The sequence below is a fragment of the Zeus faber genome (genome assembly GCF_960531495.2).
Source record: "Zeus faber genome assembly, chromosome: 5".
Classification (NCBI taxonomy): Eukaryota; Metazoa; Chordata; class Actinopteri; order Zeiformes; family Zeidae; genus Zeus; species Zeus faber.
This window is the reverse complement of record NC_137192.1, coordinates 37,446,101-37,463,566: the sequence shown is the minus strand read 5'-3', so window position 1 is coordinate 37,463,566 and position 17,466 is coordinate 37,446,101. Positions and strand designations below refer to the sequence as shown.

At 39.3% G+C, this 17,466-nt stretch overlaps 1 protein-coding gene across 1 annotated transcript; it reads left to right on the top strand.

Annotated features, from left to right (window-relative positions):
* Nucleotides 1–1,629: 1,629 nt before the first annotated feature.
* On the top strand, nt 1,630–15,705 carry LOC307231035 (E3 ubiquitin-protein ligase RNF182; the record flags this gene model as incomplete). The annotated part of the gene is made up of 6 exons (XM_080001570.1): nt 1,630–1,700; nt 2,943–3,096; nt 12,615–12,682; nt 12,788–12,908; nt 13,345–13,577; nt 15,523–15,705. Exons 1-6 carry the CDS (start codon nt 1,653–1,655, stop codon nt 15,703–15,705), a joined length of 807 nt encoding a protein of 268 aa, XP_079857696.1. The 5' UTR covers nt 1,630–1,652.
* Nucleotides 15,706–17,466: the final 1,761 nt, after the last annotated feature.

Genomic DNA, 17,466 nt, shown 5'->3' with positions numbered 1-17,466 from the left:
TTTGTAAGAACGAGTTAAGATGTTTTTTAGAATTAGTTGGGATGTTTTATAACTACTTAGTATGGTTTGTTAGAACTAGTTTGAATGTTTGTTTTTATAACTACTTTGGATGGTTTGTTAGAACGAGTTAGGATGTTTTTTAGAATTAATTGGGATGTTTTATAACTACTTAGGATGGTTTGTTAGAACTAGTTACAATATTTGTTTTTATAACTACTTAGGGTGGTTTTGTTAGAACTAGTTCGGATGGTTTTTTTTTATAACTACTGAGGATGGTTTGTCAGAAATAATTAGGATGTTTTTATAACCACTTTGGATGGCTTGTTAGAACTAGTTAGGATGTGTTTTATAACTACTTAGGATTGTTTTTTAACTAGTTAGGACTTTAGTATGGGTTTGTTTGGACTAGTTAGGGTGGTTAAGTTGAGACTAGTACGGGTGGTTACATTGAGACTAGTTAGAGTGGGTTAGTTAGGACTACTTTGGTGGATTAGTTAGGCCTAGTCAGAGTAGTTACTCTGTGACTAGTTAGGATGGGTTCATTAGGACTAGTTAGAATGGGTTCAGTGGGTTAGGTGGGACTAGTTTGGCTTGGCTAGTTAGGAGTATATATCCTGGGTTTCGTTAGGACTAGTGACGTGTTAGTTGGGACTAGTTAGAATGGGTTTGTTTGGATTACTTCGGACTAGTTATGATGGGTTTGTTAGGACTAGTTATGGATAGTTATGATGGGTTTGTTCGGACTAGTTATGATTGATAAGGTAGGAGTAGTTAGGATGGGTCACGTATACCATACTTAATACTTAATATTTAGGATGGGTTAATTATGAATAGTTGGAGTGGGTTAGTTAGGATGGTTTCTTCTAACATGTTTCTGATTCCAGACTGGACATTCTGAATGATGCATCAGTCTGGAAGACATGGGGACTCCCAGGGCTGGCCACTTCCTGTCTGACCACTTTCTGTCCTGACCGCTTCCTGTCTGATCACTTCCTGTCCAGTCCGTTTACACTGCTTACTTCTCTTGCACAGAAGGTGAATCACACACACACACTGTAAACACAAACACACACACACACACACAGTCAACACACACACACACACACACTGTGCACACACACTGTAAACACACACACACACACACTGTAAACACACACACACACACACTGTGCACACACACTGTAAACACAAGCACACACACACACACACAGTCAACACACACACACACACACACTGTGCACACACACTGTAAACACACACACACACACACAGTCAACACACACACACACACACACTGTGCACACACACTGTAAACACACACACACATACACTATGAACACACACACACACACACACATACACACACACACACACACTGTGCACACACACTGTAAACACACACACACACACACACTGTAAACACACACACACATACAGTATGAACACACACACACACACACACATACACACACACACACACTGTAAACACACACACACACACACACACACACTCACTGCAAACAGAGACACACTTCCACACACACACACACACACACACACACACACACTACACACACTACACACATACACTGAACCAGCTCCGCTTACTCTCTCAGCTGACCAGTGATCCTTCCTGGAGAACAGCCAATAAGATGAAGCCGCTGGTAGAGGTGGAGGCTGGACAGACTGTGGAAGGAAAGGTAGAAACTATCCATCTATCTATCATGTGTTCATCCATCCATCCATCCATCTGGGAGGGTTGGAGAATGTCGAGGTTGATGGAGGTGTGGGACAGCAGGTGGAGGTGTGGGACAGTAGGGGGAGGTGTTGGACAGCAGGTGGAGGGGTTGGACAGTAGGGGGGGGTGTGGGACAGAAGACGGAGGTGTGGGACAGTCAAGGGAGGTGTGGGATATCAGGTGGAGGTGTGGGACAGCAGTGGGAGCTGTGGGACAGAGGGAGGTATGGGACAGTTGAGGGAGGTGTGGGACATCAGGTGGAGGTGTGGGACATCAGGTGGAGGTGTGGGACAGCAGTGGGAGGTATAGGACAGTCGAGGGAGGTGTGGGACATCAGGTGGAGCTGTGAGACATCAGATGGTGGTGTGGGACAGCAGAGGGGGGTGTGGGACAGTCTAAGGAGGTGTGAGATGGTCGAGGGAGGTGTGGGATATCAGGTGGAGGTGTGGGACAGCAGTGGGAGCTGTGGGACAGCAGGCGGAGGTGTGGGACAGAGGGAGGTATGGGACAGTCAAGGGAGGTGTGGGACATCAGGTGGAGGTGTGGGACAGCAGTGGGAGGTATAGGACAGTCGAGGGAGGTGTGGGACATCAGGTGGAGCTGTGAGACATCAGATGGTGGTGTGGGACAGCAGAGGGGGGTGTGGGACGGTCTAGGGAGGTGTGAGACGGTCGAGGGAGGTGTGGGACATCAGTTGGAGGTGTGGGACAGCAGGCGGAAGTGTGGGACAGCAGAGGGAGCTGTGGGACAGCAGGCGGACGTGTGGGACAGAGGGAGGTATGGGACAGTCGAGGGAGGTGTGGGACATCAGGTGGAGGTGTGGGACATCAGGTGGAGGTGTGGGACAGCAGTGGGAGGTATAGGACAGTTGGGGGAGGTGTGGGACATCAGGTGGAGCTGTGAGACATCAGATGGTGGTGTGGGACAGCAGAGGGGGGTGTGGGACAGTCTAGGGAGGTGTGAGACGGTCGAGGGAGGTGTGGGACATCAGTTGGAGGTGTGGGACATCAGTTGGAGGTGTGGGACAGCAGAGGGAGCTGTGGGACAGCAGAGGGAGCTTTGGGACAGCAGGTGGAGGTGTGGGACAGTAGAGGGAGGTGTGGGACAGTAGGGGGAGGTGTGGGACAGAAAGGGGTGGTGTTGGACAGTAGGGGGTGTTGTGGAACAGTAAGGGGGCAGTAGGTGACGGTGTCCTACTCTTCAGGTGGAGGTGTGGGGACAATCCCTGGTCTACACACTAGAGGAGTTGGAGTGTAAGATCTGCTACAACCGCTACGACGCCCACGGCCGCAGACCCAAGCTGCTGGACTGCCTCCACCGGGTCTGCGCCAAGTGCCTCAAGAAGATGGTGGACATGGGTAAGTCACACAGGAAGAAGACAAGGAGACAGAAAGGAGGCAGTCCATCAGAAAGGCTACTTTCTGTCTCATAAGAACAGTAAATTAGAAACAGTCAGTGTTTCAGCTTCAGATAATGTTGTGGTGGACGGGCCTCGCCTTTGAGCGGGGTGCTGATGGCCGTGGAGCCTTGCTGCCACGTGCACAGGGCCGGTGGTTCTGAAGGGGTGTCAGTCTGTCAGCCCGGGTTCTGCACCTGAGGCTGCATCTTGTGCCTGCACTTGGGGGTGGGTTGTATGTGTGCGCCCCGGGGGTGCGGGGTCTCCTCGCGCTCCCTGGAGCTGGGCTATGCTCCTCTGGGCCAGGGCGTGGGGGTTGCTCTACGGGCCTCCGGCTTCTCTGGGGGCCCTGGAGTCTTCTGTGGCTGCAGGGTTGGGTGCTCTGGGCTTTCCTGCAGTTGTGGGGTGTCTGTACAGCTGCAGGACTCAGGGGCAGCTTCAGGACCTTTTCCACTGCTTGGATCAGAACCAATGGAGACAAGTCCTGTACACACACACACACCAACACCCTCCTGGTTTCATTCCTCTCTCTTTTTCTCCCTCATTAACTGCCATAGCTATGACAGGAAGAGGCCACGAAACCAAATGTAGTTCTAGTTTTACTGCACTTAATTGACTCTGTTTTGTCAATACATGTTGTCTGATGTTTCTATGTTTATGTTATTCCATGTACATGTTTATGTTTGTTTCTATGTTTATTTTTCCATGTAAATGTTGTTGTTTGTTTATTCGTTTGTTTTTCAATGCACATGTTGTTTGGTTCTATGTTTATGGTTTTCCATTAACATGTTGTTTGGTTCTATGTTTATGGTTTTCCATGTACATGTTGTTTGTTTCTTTGTTTGTTTTTCAATGCACATGTTATTTGTTTCTTTGTTTATGGTTTTCCATGAAAATGTTGTTGTATGTTTCTATGTTTATATTTTTCCATGTACAATTTTATGTTTGTTTCTATGTTTGTTTTTCCATTTACATGTTTTTTGTTTCTATGTTTATGTTTTCCCATGTACTTGTTGTTGTTTGTTTCTATGTTTATGTTTTTCCATGTACTTGTTGTTGTTTGTTTCTATGTTTTTTTTCCATGTACATGTTTATGTTTGTTTCTATGTTTTTTTTCCATGTACATGTTTGTTTCTATGTTTATTTTTCCATGTACATGTTGTTGTTTGTTTTCTTGTTTGTTTTTCAATGCACATGTTGTTGTTTGGTTCTATGTTTATGGTTTTCCATGAACATGTTGTTGGTTCTATGTTTATATTTATCCATGTAGTTGTTTGTTTCTATGTTTGTTTTTCCATGTACATGTTGTTGTTTGTTTTTCCATGTACATGTTTTTTGTTTGTTTTTCCATGTACATGTTGTTGTTTGTTTCTGTTTGTTTTTCCATGTACATGTTGTTGTTTGTTTCTATGTTTGTTTTTCCATGTACATGTTGTTGTTTGTTTCTATGTTTGTTTTTCCATGTACATGTTGTTGTTTGTTTCTATGTTTGTTTTTACATGTACATGTTTTTTGTTTCTGATTTTCCATGTACATGTTGTTGTTTGTTTCTGTTTGTTTTTCCATGTACATGTGTTTTATTTCTTTGTTTGTTTTTCCGTGTACATGTTTTTTGTTTCTTTGTTTGTTTTTCCATGTACAAGTTGTTGTTTGGTTCCATGATTATGGTTTTCCATGTACATGTTGTTGTTTGTATCATTGTTTGTTTTTCAATGTACATGTTGTTTGGTTCTATGTTTGTTTTTACAGGTACATGTTTTTTGTTTCTGTTTTTACATGTACATGTAGTTTGATTCTGTTTGTTTTCCATGTACATGTTTTTTATTTCTTTGTTGTTTTTCAATGTACATATTTGTTTGTATCTATGTTTGTTTTTCCATGTACATGTTTTTTGTTTCTATGTTTATGTTTTTCCATGTACATGTTTTTTGTTTCTATGTTTATGTTTTTCCATGTACTTGTTGTTTGTTTCTATGTTTTTTTTTCCATGAACATGTTTTTTGTCTCTGTTTCAGTTTTTCCATGAACATGTTGTTTGTTTCTATGTTTGTTTTCCATGTACATGTTGTTGTTTGGTTCTATGTTTATGGTTTTCCCTGTACATGTTGTTGTTTGGTATATGTCTATTTTCCATGTACAGTTTCTGTTTGTTTCTATGTTTGTCTTTCCATGTACATGTTGTTGTTTGTTTCTATGTTTGTTTTTCCATGTACATGTTTTTTGCTTCAATGTTTATGTTTTTCCTTGTATATGTTGTTGTTTGTTTTGGTTTGTTTTTCCATGTTCATGTTTTTGTTTCTATGTTTATGTTTTACATGTACATATTGGTGTTTGTTTCTATGTTCATGGTTTTCCATGGAAATGTTTTTGCATGTACATGCTTATGTTTGTTTCTATATTTGTTTTATGGTTCTCCATGTACATGGTGTTGTTTGTTTCTCTGTTTGGTTCTCCATGTACATGTTGCTGTTTTGTTCCATGTTTGTTTTTCCATAGACATGATGTTGTTTGGTTCTATGTTTATGTTTTTCCATGTACATGTTGTTTGGTTATATGTTTATGGTTCTCCATGTACATGTTGTTTGTTTCTCTGTTTGGTTTTTCCATGTACATGTTGTTTGTTTCTCTGTTTGGTTTTTCCATGTACACGTTTTATGTTTCTATGTTTTTCCATGTACATGTTGTTTGGTTATATGTTTATGGTTCTCCATGTACATGTTGTTTGTTTCTCTGTTTGGTTCTCCATGTACATGTTGTTTGTTTCTCTGTTTGGTTTTTCCATGTACACGTTTTATGTTTCTATGTTTTTCCATGTACATGTTGTTGTTTGTTTCTCTGTTTGGTTTTCCATGTACATGTTGTTTGTTTCTCTGTTTGGTTTTTCCATGTACATGTTTTATGTTTCTATGTTTTTCCATGGACATGCTGTTATTTGTTTCTCTGTTTGTTTTTCCATGTACATATTTTTTGTTTCTTTGTTTATGTTTTTCCATGTACAGGTTTATGTTTGTTTTTCCATGTACATGTTATTGTTTTGTTCCATGTTTGTTTTTCCATGTACATGATGTTGTTTGGTTCTATGTTTCTGTTTTTCCATGTACATGTTTTTTGTTTCTGTTTTTCCATGAACATGTTTTTTGTTTCTGTTTCTGTTTTTCCATGAACATGTTGTTTGTATGTTTGTTTTTTCCATGGACATTTTTTTTGTCTCGGTTTGTTTTTCCATGTATATGTTGTTGTTTGTTTCTTTGTTTGTTTTTACTTGTACATGTGGTTTGTTTCTATGTTTGTTTTTCCATGTACATGTATTTTGTTTCTGTTTTTCCATGTACATGTTATTTGTTTCTCTGTTTGTTTTTCCATGTACATGTTTTTTGTTTCTTTATGTTTTTCCATGTACATGTTTATGTTTGTTTTTCCATGTACATGTTCTTGTTTTGTTCCATGTTTGTTTTTCCATGTACATGATGCTGTTTGGTTCTACGTTTATGATTTTCCATGTACATGTTGTTGTTTGTTTCTCTGTTTGGTTCTCCATGTACATGTTGCTGTTTTGTTCCATGTTTGTTTTTCCATGGACATGATGTTGTTTGGTTCTATGTTTATGTTTTTCCATGTACATGTTGTTTGGTTCTGTGTTTATGGTTCTCTATGTACATGTTGTTGTTTGTTTCTCTGTTTGGCTTTCCATGTACATGTTGTTGTTTGTTTCTCTGTTTGGCTTTCCATGTACATGTTGTTGTTTGTTTCTCTGTTTGGCTTTCCATGTACATGTTGTTGTTTGTTTCTCTGTTTGGTTTTTCCATGTACATGTTGTTGTTTGTTTCTCTGTTTGGTTTTTCCATGTACATGTTTTATGTTTCTATGTTTTTCCATGGACATGCTGTTATTTGTTTCTCTGTTTGTTTTTCCATGTACATATTTTTTGTTTCTTTGTTTATGTTTTTCCATGTACATGTTTATGTTTGTTTTTCCATGTACATGTTATTGTTTGGTTCCATGTTTGTTTTTCCATGTACATGATGTTGTTTGGTTCTATGTTTCTGTTTTTCCATGTACATGTTTTTTGTTTCTGTTTTTCCATGAACATGTTTTTTGTTTCTGTTTCTGTTTTTCCATGAACATGTTTGTTTCTATGTTTGTTTTTCCATGTACATGTTGTTTTGTCTCGGTTTGTTTTTCCATGTACATGATTTTTGTTTCTGTTTGGTTTTCCATGTATATGTTGTTGTTTGTTTCTATGTTTGTTTTTCCATGTACATGTTTTTTGTTTCTGTTTTCCATGTACATGTTATTTGTTTCTCTGTTTGTTTTTCCATTTACATATTTTTTGTTTCTTTGTTTATGTTTTTCCATGTACATGTTTATGTTTGTTTTTCCATGTACATGTTTATGTTTGTTTTTCCATGTACATGTTTATGTTTGTTTTTCCATGTACATGTTCTTGTTTTGTACCATGTTTGTTTTTCCATGTACATGATGTTTGGTTCTACGTTTATGTTTTTCCATGTACATGTTGTTTGGTTCTATGTTTATGGTTTTCCATGTACATGTTTTATGTTTCTATGTTTTTCCATGGACATGCTGTTGTTTGGTTCTATGTTTATGTTTTTCCATGTACATGTTGTTTGGTTATATGTTTATGGTTCTCCATGTACATGTTGTTGTTTGTTTCTCTGTTTGGTTTTCCATGTACATATTGTTGTTTGTTTCTATGTTTATGGTTTTCCATGTACATATTGTTGTATGTTTCTATGTTTATGTCTTTGCATGTACATGTTTGTTTGTTTCGGTGTTTGTTTTTCCATGTGCATTATGTTGTTTGGTTCCATGTTTGTGTTTTTCCATATCTGTTTTATGTTTCTCTGTTTGTTTTCCATGTACATGTTTTTTGTTTCTTTGCTTATGTTTTTCCATGTACATGTTTATGTTCCATGTTTGTTTTTCCATGTACATGATGTTGTTTGGTTCTATGATTCTGTTTTGCCATGTACATGTTTTATGTTTCTGTTTTTCCATGAACATGTTTTTTGTTTCTGTTTTCCATGAACATGTTGTTTGTTTTTTATGTTTGTTTTTCCATGTACATGATTTTTGTTTCTGTTTGTTTTTTTCATATATATGTTGTGGTTTGTTTCTTTGTTTGTATTTCGTTGTACATGTGGTTTGTTTCTATGTTTGTTTTTTCATGTACATGTATTTTGTTTCTGTTTTTCCATGTACATGTAATTTGTTTCTCTGTTTGTTTTTCCATGTACATATTTTTTGTTTCTTTGTTTATGTTTTTCCATGTACATGTGTATGTTTGTTTTTCCATGTACATGTTTTTTTGTTCCATGTTTGTTTTTCCATGTACATGATGTTGTTTGGTTCTATGTTTCTGTTTTTCCATGTACATGCTGTTGTTTGTTTTTCTATGTACATGTTTTTGTTTCTATGTTTATAGTTTTCCATGTATATATTGTTGTATGTTTCTATGTTTATTTTTTTGCATGTACATGTTTATGTTTGTTTCGATGTTTGTTTTTCCATGTACATTATGTTGTTTGTTTCTTTGTTTCTGTTTTGCCATGTACATGTTTTATGTTTCTGTTTTTCCATGTACATGTTGTTTTTTTGTTCCATGTTGGTTTTTCCATGTACATGATGTTGTTTGTTTCTTTGTTTCTGTTTTTCTATGTACATGTTTTATGTTTCTGTTTTTCCATGTACATGTTGTTTTTTTGTTCCATGTTGGTTTTTCCATGTACATGATGTTGTTTGTTTCTTTGTTTCTGTTTTTCTATGTACATGTTTTTGTTTCTATGTTTATAGTTTTCCATGTATATATTGTTGTATGTTTCTATGTTTATAGTTTTCCATGTATATATTGTTGTATGTTTATGTTTTTGCATGTATATATTTATGTTTGTTTCGAGGTTTGTTTTTCCATGTACATGTTTCTATGTTTGTTTTTCCATTTACATTTTTTTTGATTCTATGTTTGTTTTTCCATGTACATGTTGTTGTTTGGTTCAATGTTTATTTGTTTTATCTGTGTTGATTCTCCCCTAGTAGTAAGTAGTGTGTTATGTAATGTACCATGCGGTGTGTTATGTAGTGGGTTATGTAGTGTACCATGTAGTGTATCATGTAGTGTACTATGTTGTGTATGTTTGGTTCTCCATGTACATGTTGTTTGTTTCTGTTTGGTTTTCCATGTACGTGTTGTTTGTTTCTGTTTGGTTTTCCATGTACGTGTTGTTGTTTGTTTCTATGTTTATGGTTTTCCATGTACATATTGTTGTATGTTTATGTCTTTGCATGTACATGTTTGTTTTTCCATGTACATTATGTTGTTTGGTTCCATGTTTATGTTTTTCTATGGCTGTTTTATGTTTCTATGTTTGTTTTTCCATGTACATGTTTTTTGTTTCTTTGTTTTTCCATGTACATGTTTTTGTCTCGGTTTGTTTTTCCATGTACATGATTTTTGTTTCTGTTAGTTTTTCCATGTATATGTTTTTTGTTTATGTTTTTCCATGTACATGTTTTTGTCTCGGTTTGTTTTTCCATGTACATGATTTTTGTTTCTGTTAGTTTTTCCATGTATATGTTGTTGTTTCTTTCTATGTTTGTTTTTCCATGTACATGTGGTTTGTTTCTGTTTTTCCAGGTACATGTTGTTATTTGTTTCTCTGTTTGTTTTTCCATGTACATATTCTTTGTTTCTATGTTTATGGTTCTCCATGTACATGTTGTTGGTTTCTATGTTTATGGTTCTCCATGTACATGTTGTTTGGTTCTCCATGTACATATTTTTTGTTTCTATGTTTATGGTTCTCCATGTACATGTTGTTGTTTGTTTCTCTGTTTGGTTCTCCGTGTACATGTTGTTGTTTGTTTCTCTGTTTGGTTCTCCGTGTACATGTTGTTGTTTGTTTCTCTGTTTGGTTTTCCATGTACACATTGTTGTTTTCTATGTTTTGGTTTTCCCATGTACATATTGTTGTATGTTTCTATGTTTATGTCTTTGCATGTACATGTTTGTTTCTCTGTTTGGTTCTCCATGTACATGTTGTTTGTTTTTCCATATTGTTGTTTGGTTCTATGTTTATGCTTTTCATTGTACATGTTGTTGTATGTTTATGTTTTTCCACATACATGTTTATTTCTATGTTTGTTTTCCATGTACATGTTTTTTGTTTATGTTTTTCCATGTACATGTTTATGTTCCATGTTTGTTTTTCCATGTACATGATGTTGCTTGGTTCTATGATTCTGTTTTGCCATGTACATGTTTCTGTTTTTCCATGAACATGTTGTTTGTTTTTTATGTTTGTTTTTCCATGTACATGATTTTTGTTTCTGTTTTTCATGTATATGTTGTGGTTTGTTTCTTTGTTTGTATTTCGTTGTACATGTGGTTTGTTTCTATGTTTGTTTTTTCATGTACATGTATTTTGTTTCTGTTATCCATGTACATGTACTTTGTTTCTCTGTTTGTTTTTCCATGTACATATTTTTTGTTTGTTTGTTTTTCCATGTACATATTTTTTGTTTCTGTTTTTCCATGAACATGTTACATTACATTAAGTCATTGATCAGAGGCTTTTATCCAAAGCGACTTACAATTATTCAAACACCGACGGACGCAGCCATCAGGAGCAATGAGGGGTTAAGTGTCTTGCTCAAGGACACTACAGCATGCTAGCAGGAGGAGCCTGGGATCCAACCAGCAACCTTTAGATCACTAGACCACCAGCTCTACCTCCTGAGTTACCATCCCCATATAAATGTTGTTTGTTTCTATGTTTGTTTTTTCCATGTACATGTTGTTTGTTTCAATCTTTGTTTTTCCATGTACATGATTTTTGTTTCTGTTTGTTTTTTTCATGTATATGTTGTGGTTTGTTTCTTTGTTTGTATTTCCTTGTACATGTGGTTTGTTTGTTTTTCCATGTACATGATGTTGTTTGGTTCTATATTTCTATTTTTCCATGTACATGTTTTTTGTTTCTGTTTCTGTTTTTCCATGTACATGCTGTTGTTTGTTTTTCTATGTACATGTTTTTGTTTCTATGTTTATAGTTTTCCATGTATATATTGTTGTATGTTTCTATGTTTATGTTTTTGCATGTACATATTTATGTTTGTTTCGATGTTTGTTTTTCCATGTACATGTTTCTATGTTTGTTTTTTCCATTGACATTTTTTTTGATTCTATGTTTGTTTTTCCATGTACATGTTGTTGTTTGGTTCAATGTTTATTTGTTTTATCTGTGTTGATTCTCCCCTAGTAGTAAGTAGTGTGTTATGTAATGTACCATGCGGCGTGTTATGTTGTGTACTATGTTGTGTGTAATGTAGTGTACTATATAGTGTGTTATGTAGTGTACTATGTAGTGTGTTATGTAGTGTACTACATAGTTTTATGTAGTGTACTACACAGTTTATGTAGTGTACCATTGAGTGTGTTATGTAGTGTACTATGTTGTGTGTTATGTAGAGTACAATGTAGTGTGTTATGTAGTGTACTATATACCGTGTTATGTCGTGTACTATGTGTTTCTATGTTATGTAGTGTACTACATAGTTTATGTAGTGTACCATTGAGTGTGTTACGGAGTGTACAATGTTGTGTGTTATGTATAGTACAATGTAGTGTGTTATGTAGTGTACTATATAGCATGTTATGTCGTGTACTATGTAATGTGTTTATAGTGTACTATATAGTGTGTTATGTAGTGTGATATGTAGTGTACTATGTAGTGTTTTATGTAGTGTACTATGTAGTGTGTTATGTCTTGTGTTATGTTGTGTCATGTACTATGTAGTGTGTTATGCAGTGTGTTATGTAGTGTAGCACGTACTGTGTTATGTAGTGTACCATGTAGTGTTTTATGTAGTGTACTATGATGTGTGTTATGTAGTATACTCTGTAGTGTGTTATGTCGTGTTGTGTCGTGTTATGTAGTGTAGCCAGAGTGTGTTATGTATGTATGTCTGTGTTTGTTTCTATGTTTGTTTTTAAGTGTACATGTTTGTTTCTATGGTTATGTTTTTCCATGTACATGTTGTTTGGTTCTATGTTTATTTGTTTCACCTGTGTTGATTCTCCCCTATTGGAGTAGTAATGATGATTAGTTGTTTACTGACTAAAACATGGTAAGATGTGTTATGTAGTGTGTTATGTTTTGTACTATGTAGTGTGTTATGTAGTAGACTATGTAGTTTACCATGTAGTGTGTTATGTAGTGTACTATGTAGTGAGTGTGTTATGTCGTGCACCAAGTAGTGTGTAATGAACATGTTGTTAATTAATCATTAAACATTAATCTGAAGTGGAAATCTGATAGTCAATCAAGATGTCTTCTAGTGGGGACAGAGAACATACTGTTGTGTTTCCATGGGGATCCAGAACCAACAGAGACGACACAATACTGTAACTATGGTAACCACCTAACTGCTCCAACTGTGCTCTGATTGGCTGCTTTCCAGGGGAGTCCTTGCCTACAACCATCAGCTGTCCCTTCTGCCGCCACGAGACCCACGTCCCTGACGAGGAGGTGAGTGACCCAACGGTGAAGCTACTTTGCTTTGGGTGAAGCAAGTTTCCTGCAGGTGAAGCCGGTTCACTGTCGGTGTAAACTGTTTCTCTCTCTGCTGTGCAGGTGTGGCTGATGGAGGACGACAGGCACATCCTGGCTGTTCTCTCCTGCCAGGACAGAGTCCGCCGCGGAGGGGGTGGAGGCAGTGGTGCCGAGGTGCTGTTGAGCCCCAACAGTCTGACAGGTAAACCCAACACCAACTGTCAGACCTCCTTTGCTACTGGGTTTGGGTGGGGTAGGACGGTGGGGTGGGACCTCCTCCCTCTAGGATTTGGGTGGGGTAGGACTTCCTTATGACAGGGTTCAGATGGGGTCGGATGGGGTCGTCCTCGCTACAGGGTTTGGGTTGGGTGGGACATCCTCACTACAGGGTTCGGGTGGGGTAGGATGTCCTCACTACAGGGTTCGGGTGGGGTAGGTTGTCCTCACTACAGGGTTAGGGTGGGGTAGGCTGTCCTCACCACAGGGCGAACCCTGTAGGTGGGGTAGATTGTCCTCACTTCAGGGTTGGGGTGAGGTGGGATGTCCTTGCTACAGAGTTTGGGCTGGGTACATGGAGAACATTAATGACCGTACATGGAGCCACTGCTGATGGAGCTTGTTTGGTAATTTCCATGCAGGGGGTGGCACCTCAGAGAGTGGCGTGGCCTCCCACAGCTCGTCAGACTGCCTGGTCATCACCATCATGGAGCTTCCTGGAGAATCTCCATCATCCGACTCCCTGATGCTCAACATGGTGCGGCTCTACGCCCCACCCAGCGTGGAGTCGCTGCCCTGCCACATCCCCGCCCAGAAGTGCCGGTCCTGGACGTCACGCAGCTTCCCGCGCTGCCTGCTGGGGGCTCTCTGCCTAGTTGGTTGATGTTGTTAGAACATAGCTTGTTAGCAACGATGCTGCAGAAAAACAAATCGAAACAGAACGTGAAACAAGAGGCTCTGAAATGGATTTAGTTTATTTCCACTGAAGAGAAGTTCCAGAGCGGGCGTGGTCCCTGAATAGACCTGAAACACAGAGCCTCGTTGACAGTTCATCACCCTTTGGTGCTCGTGCCAGATATCTAGAAGTAGAGCAGACATGCAGGTGTTTTCTACAGCGAGACTGTTGTTTGGTGACAGGGGGACAGAGAAGCTCCAGTATCTGGACTAGATAATGAGTATCTGGAGTTGATAACAAGTATCTGGAGTAGATAATGAGTATCTGGGGGAGACAATGAGTATCTGGAGTAGATAACGAGTATCTGGAGTAGATAACGAGTATCTGGAGTCGATAACGAGTATCTGGGGGTAACAATGAGTGTTTGGAGTAGATAATGAGTGTCTGGAGTAGATAATGAGTATCTGGGGGAGACAATGAGTGTCTGGAGTAGATAAAGAGTGTCTGGAGTAGATAATGAGTATCTGGGGTGGATAACGAGTATCTGGGGTAGATAATGAGTATCTGGGGTAGATAATGAGTATCTGGGGTAGAGAAGGATATCTGGAGTAGATAATGAATATCTGGAGTAGATGATGAATAACTGGGGTAGATAGTGAGTACCTGGGGTAGATGATGAGTATCTGGGGTAGATACGAGTATCTGGGGTAGATACGAGTATCTGGGGTAGATACGAGTATCTGGGGTAGATACGAGTACCTGGAGTAGATACGAGTACCTGGAGTAGATAATGAGTACCTGGAGTAGATAAGGAATATCTGGAGTAGATAATGAGTACCTGGAGTATACTAGCAGTATCTGGGGTAGATAATGAGTATCTGGGGTAGATAGTATATCTGGAGTTGAAAATGAGTATCTGGGGTAGATAATGAGTATCTGGGGTAGAGAAGGATATCTGGAGTAGATAATGATTATCTGGAGTACCTAATGAGTATCTGGGGTGGATAATGATTATCTGCAGTAGATAATGGGTACCTGGAGTAGATAGGGGGTATTTGGAGTATATTAGGAGTATCTGGGTTAGATGAGAAGTACCTGGAGTAGATGATGAGTACCTGGAGTAGATAGGGAGTATCTGGAGTATAGTAGGATTATCTGGGGTAGATGAGAAGTACCTGGAGTAGATAATGAGTACCTGGAGTAGATAATGAGTATCTGGAGTAGACAATGAGTACCTGGAGCAGTTAATGAGTACCTGGAGTAGGTAATGCGTACCTGGAGTAGATAAGGAATATCTGGAGTATTTTTGGAGTATCGTGGGTAGATAATGAGTACCTGGAGTTGATGAGGAGTACCTGAAGTAGATAAGGAGTATCTGGATTAGACAAAGAGTATCACTGGTAGATAGTGAGTACCTGGAGTAGATAAAGAGTGTCTGGGGTAGACAATGAGTACTTGGAGTAGATCAGGAATATCTGGAGTAGATAAGGAGTATCTGGAGTAGATAATGAGTATCTGTGGTATAAAATGAGTACCTGGAGTAGATAGGGAGAATCTGGAGTAGATAAGGAGCATCTGGGGCAGATGAGTACCTGGAGTAGATGATGAGTACCTGGGGTAGATAATGAATACCTGGGGTAGATAAAGAATACCTGGGGTAGATAAAGAATACCTGGGGTAGATAGTGAGAACCTGGAGTAGATAAAGTGTGTCTGGGGTAGACAATGAATACCTGGGGTAGATAATGAGTATCTGGGGTGGATAATGTGTACCCTGACTAGATAAGGAGTATCTGGGGTAGACAATGAGTACCCGTTTTGTATGTCTAAAAATGTATGCATCAGTGGCTTGGAAATTTTCCATCATAATATATGTACAATATATGTATTTTGTACTGATGTCCTAGCTTTTGTTTGTGCTGCAGGTGTACTTCAGCTCCCTGCCCCTGGGGATCTACCTGCTGATGATCGGCCAGCTGTGGCCGGGCGTGGTGCTGGTCAGCCTGGTTCCATCCACTCTGCTGCTCTGCGTCCTCTACGGCTTCTGCCAGTGTCTCTGCCATGAGCTGCTGGAGGCGTTAGCGAGCCGGCGCAATGCAAGATCCTAACCATGTAAACAGACAGACACCAGAACATCACCCAACAACACCTCGTGAACACCTAACAACACAGAGAAAACGCCTAACCAAAACAACACAGAGAAAACACCTAACCAAAACAACACATAGAGAACACCTAACCAAAAAACACCTAGATAACACCTAACCAAAACAACACATAGAGAATACCTAACAACACAGAAAGAACACCTAACCAAAAAACACCTAGATAAAACCTCACAACACAGAGAGAACACCTAACAAAACAACACATAGAGAACACCTAACAACACAGAGAGAACACCTACCAAGAAACACCTAGATAACACCTAACAACACAGAGAGAACACCTAACCAAAACATCACCTATAGAACACCTAACAACATAGAGACAACACCTAACTAAAACATCACCTAGAGAACACCTAACAACACAGAGAGAACACCTAACCAAAGCATCACCTAACAACATAGAGACAACACCTAACCAAAACAACACCTAGATAACACCTAACAACACAGACAGAACACCTAACCAAAACATCTAACCACACCAACACCTTACAACGCCTAGCAAACACCTAGACCAGCGGTTCCCATCATTTTCAGACTCACAGCCCACTTGAAAATCGTGTTGGCAGCCACATCTGACCAGAAGTAAAACAGGAGCCAAACAGTGCGTTGTCAGAGGACGTATATATTTTAACAATCATATGCATTCTTATACATACAGTGCTCATACATGATGTTTCCATGATGATCTTCTTGCCCTGATACTCCTTGAGTTTATGATGGAAACATTCAAGCAGCTTGGACATGTCCTGTTGGTGTTTAGTGTGGAGGTGACGCAGAGCTTCCTTTGATAAAACCTCAGAACACCACGCACAGCTTGAACAGTGCTCACGGTTTGTCTTCCGTGTCAGTCCAAAAAAATCCCAATGATAAATATTCAGCTGTACTTTGTCAGAAGCTTTTTTTAGTTTGGCAGGACTGTCCTGCCTGTTCCATCATTTCAATAATCACCTCAAGTTCAACATGTACAGGTGGTACACGTGGTACACGTCCATGGTTGTCCGGCTTGGACGTCATACGCCTGAACATCAGTTCCTATCCATCAGTGATGATGCATTTCTGAAGGTTTTAAAGAAAAAGTATCATGACTTTTTTTTTTTTTTTTTACATTTAAAATTTTTTTTGTAATGCATCTTTTTTTTTCCCAATAAAATCTATGTGTTTTGCCCATGATTAAGCAGACCACTTACAATACCCTACGTCCATAGGTTGGGAATCGCTGATCTAGAGAATATTTAACCAAAACAATTCCTAACCACACCTACTGAGTACTACATCACCAAACTCAAAGCCAAACATCCCCTCAAACACAAACACACACAGTCTGACATCACCAGCATTACCCAGAAGCCAGCAGGGTCTGGGGGCGAGAGCCAATCACAGCAGGCCTGGACTTGACATCACCACCCTGAACTCGTCCTTACGCCGCAGGACAGGCAGTGTTCAACGCAGGGGATTCTGGGTAAAACCCTGAGAGGCTCGCAGACGGATATGTGATCCTTTCGTGGCTCCGCCTCCTGCGCTCTAATTGGTCGATCTGCTCCAGAAGCAGAACAAACTGAAAAGACACCAAACTGCTTTTGCAGCTCTTTGAAAACTTTATTCAAATGACTTTATGTTGCATTTTTGTACAATTGTGATTTGGGAAACTCACCATCCTCCTCCCGTGCACTCTGTACAGCACACGTGCACATGGAC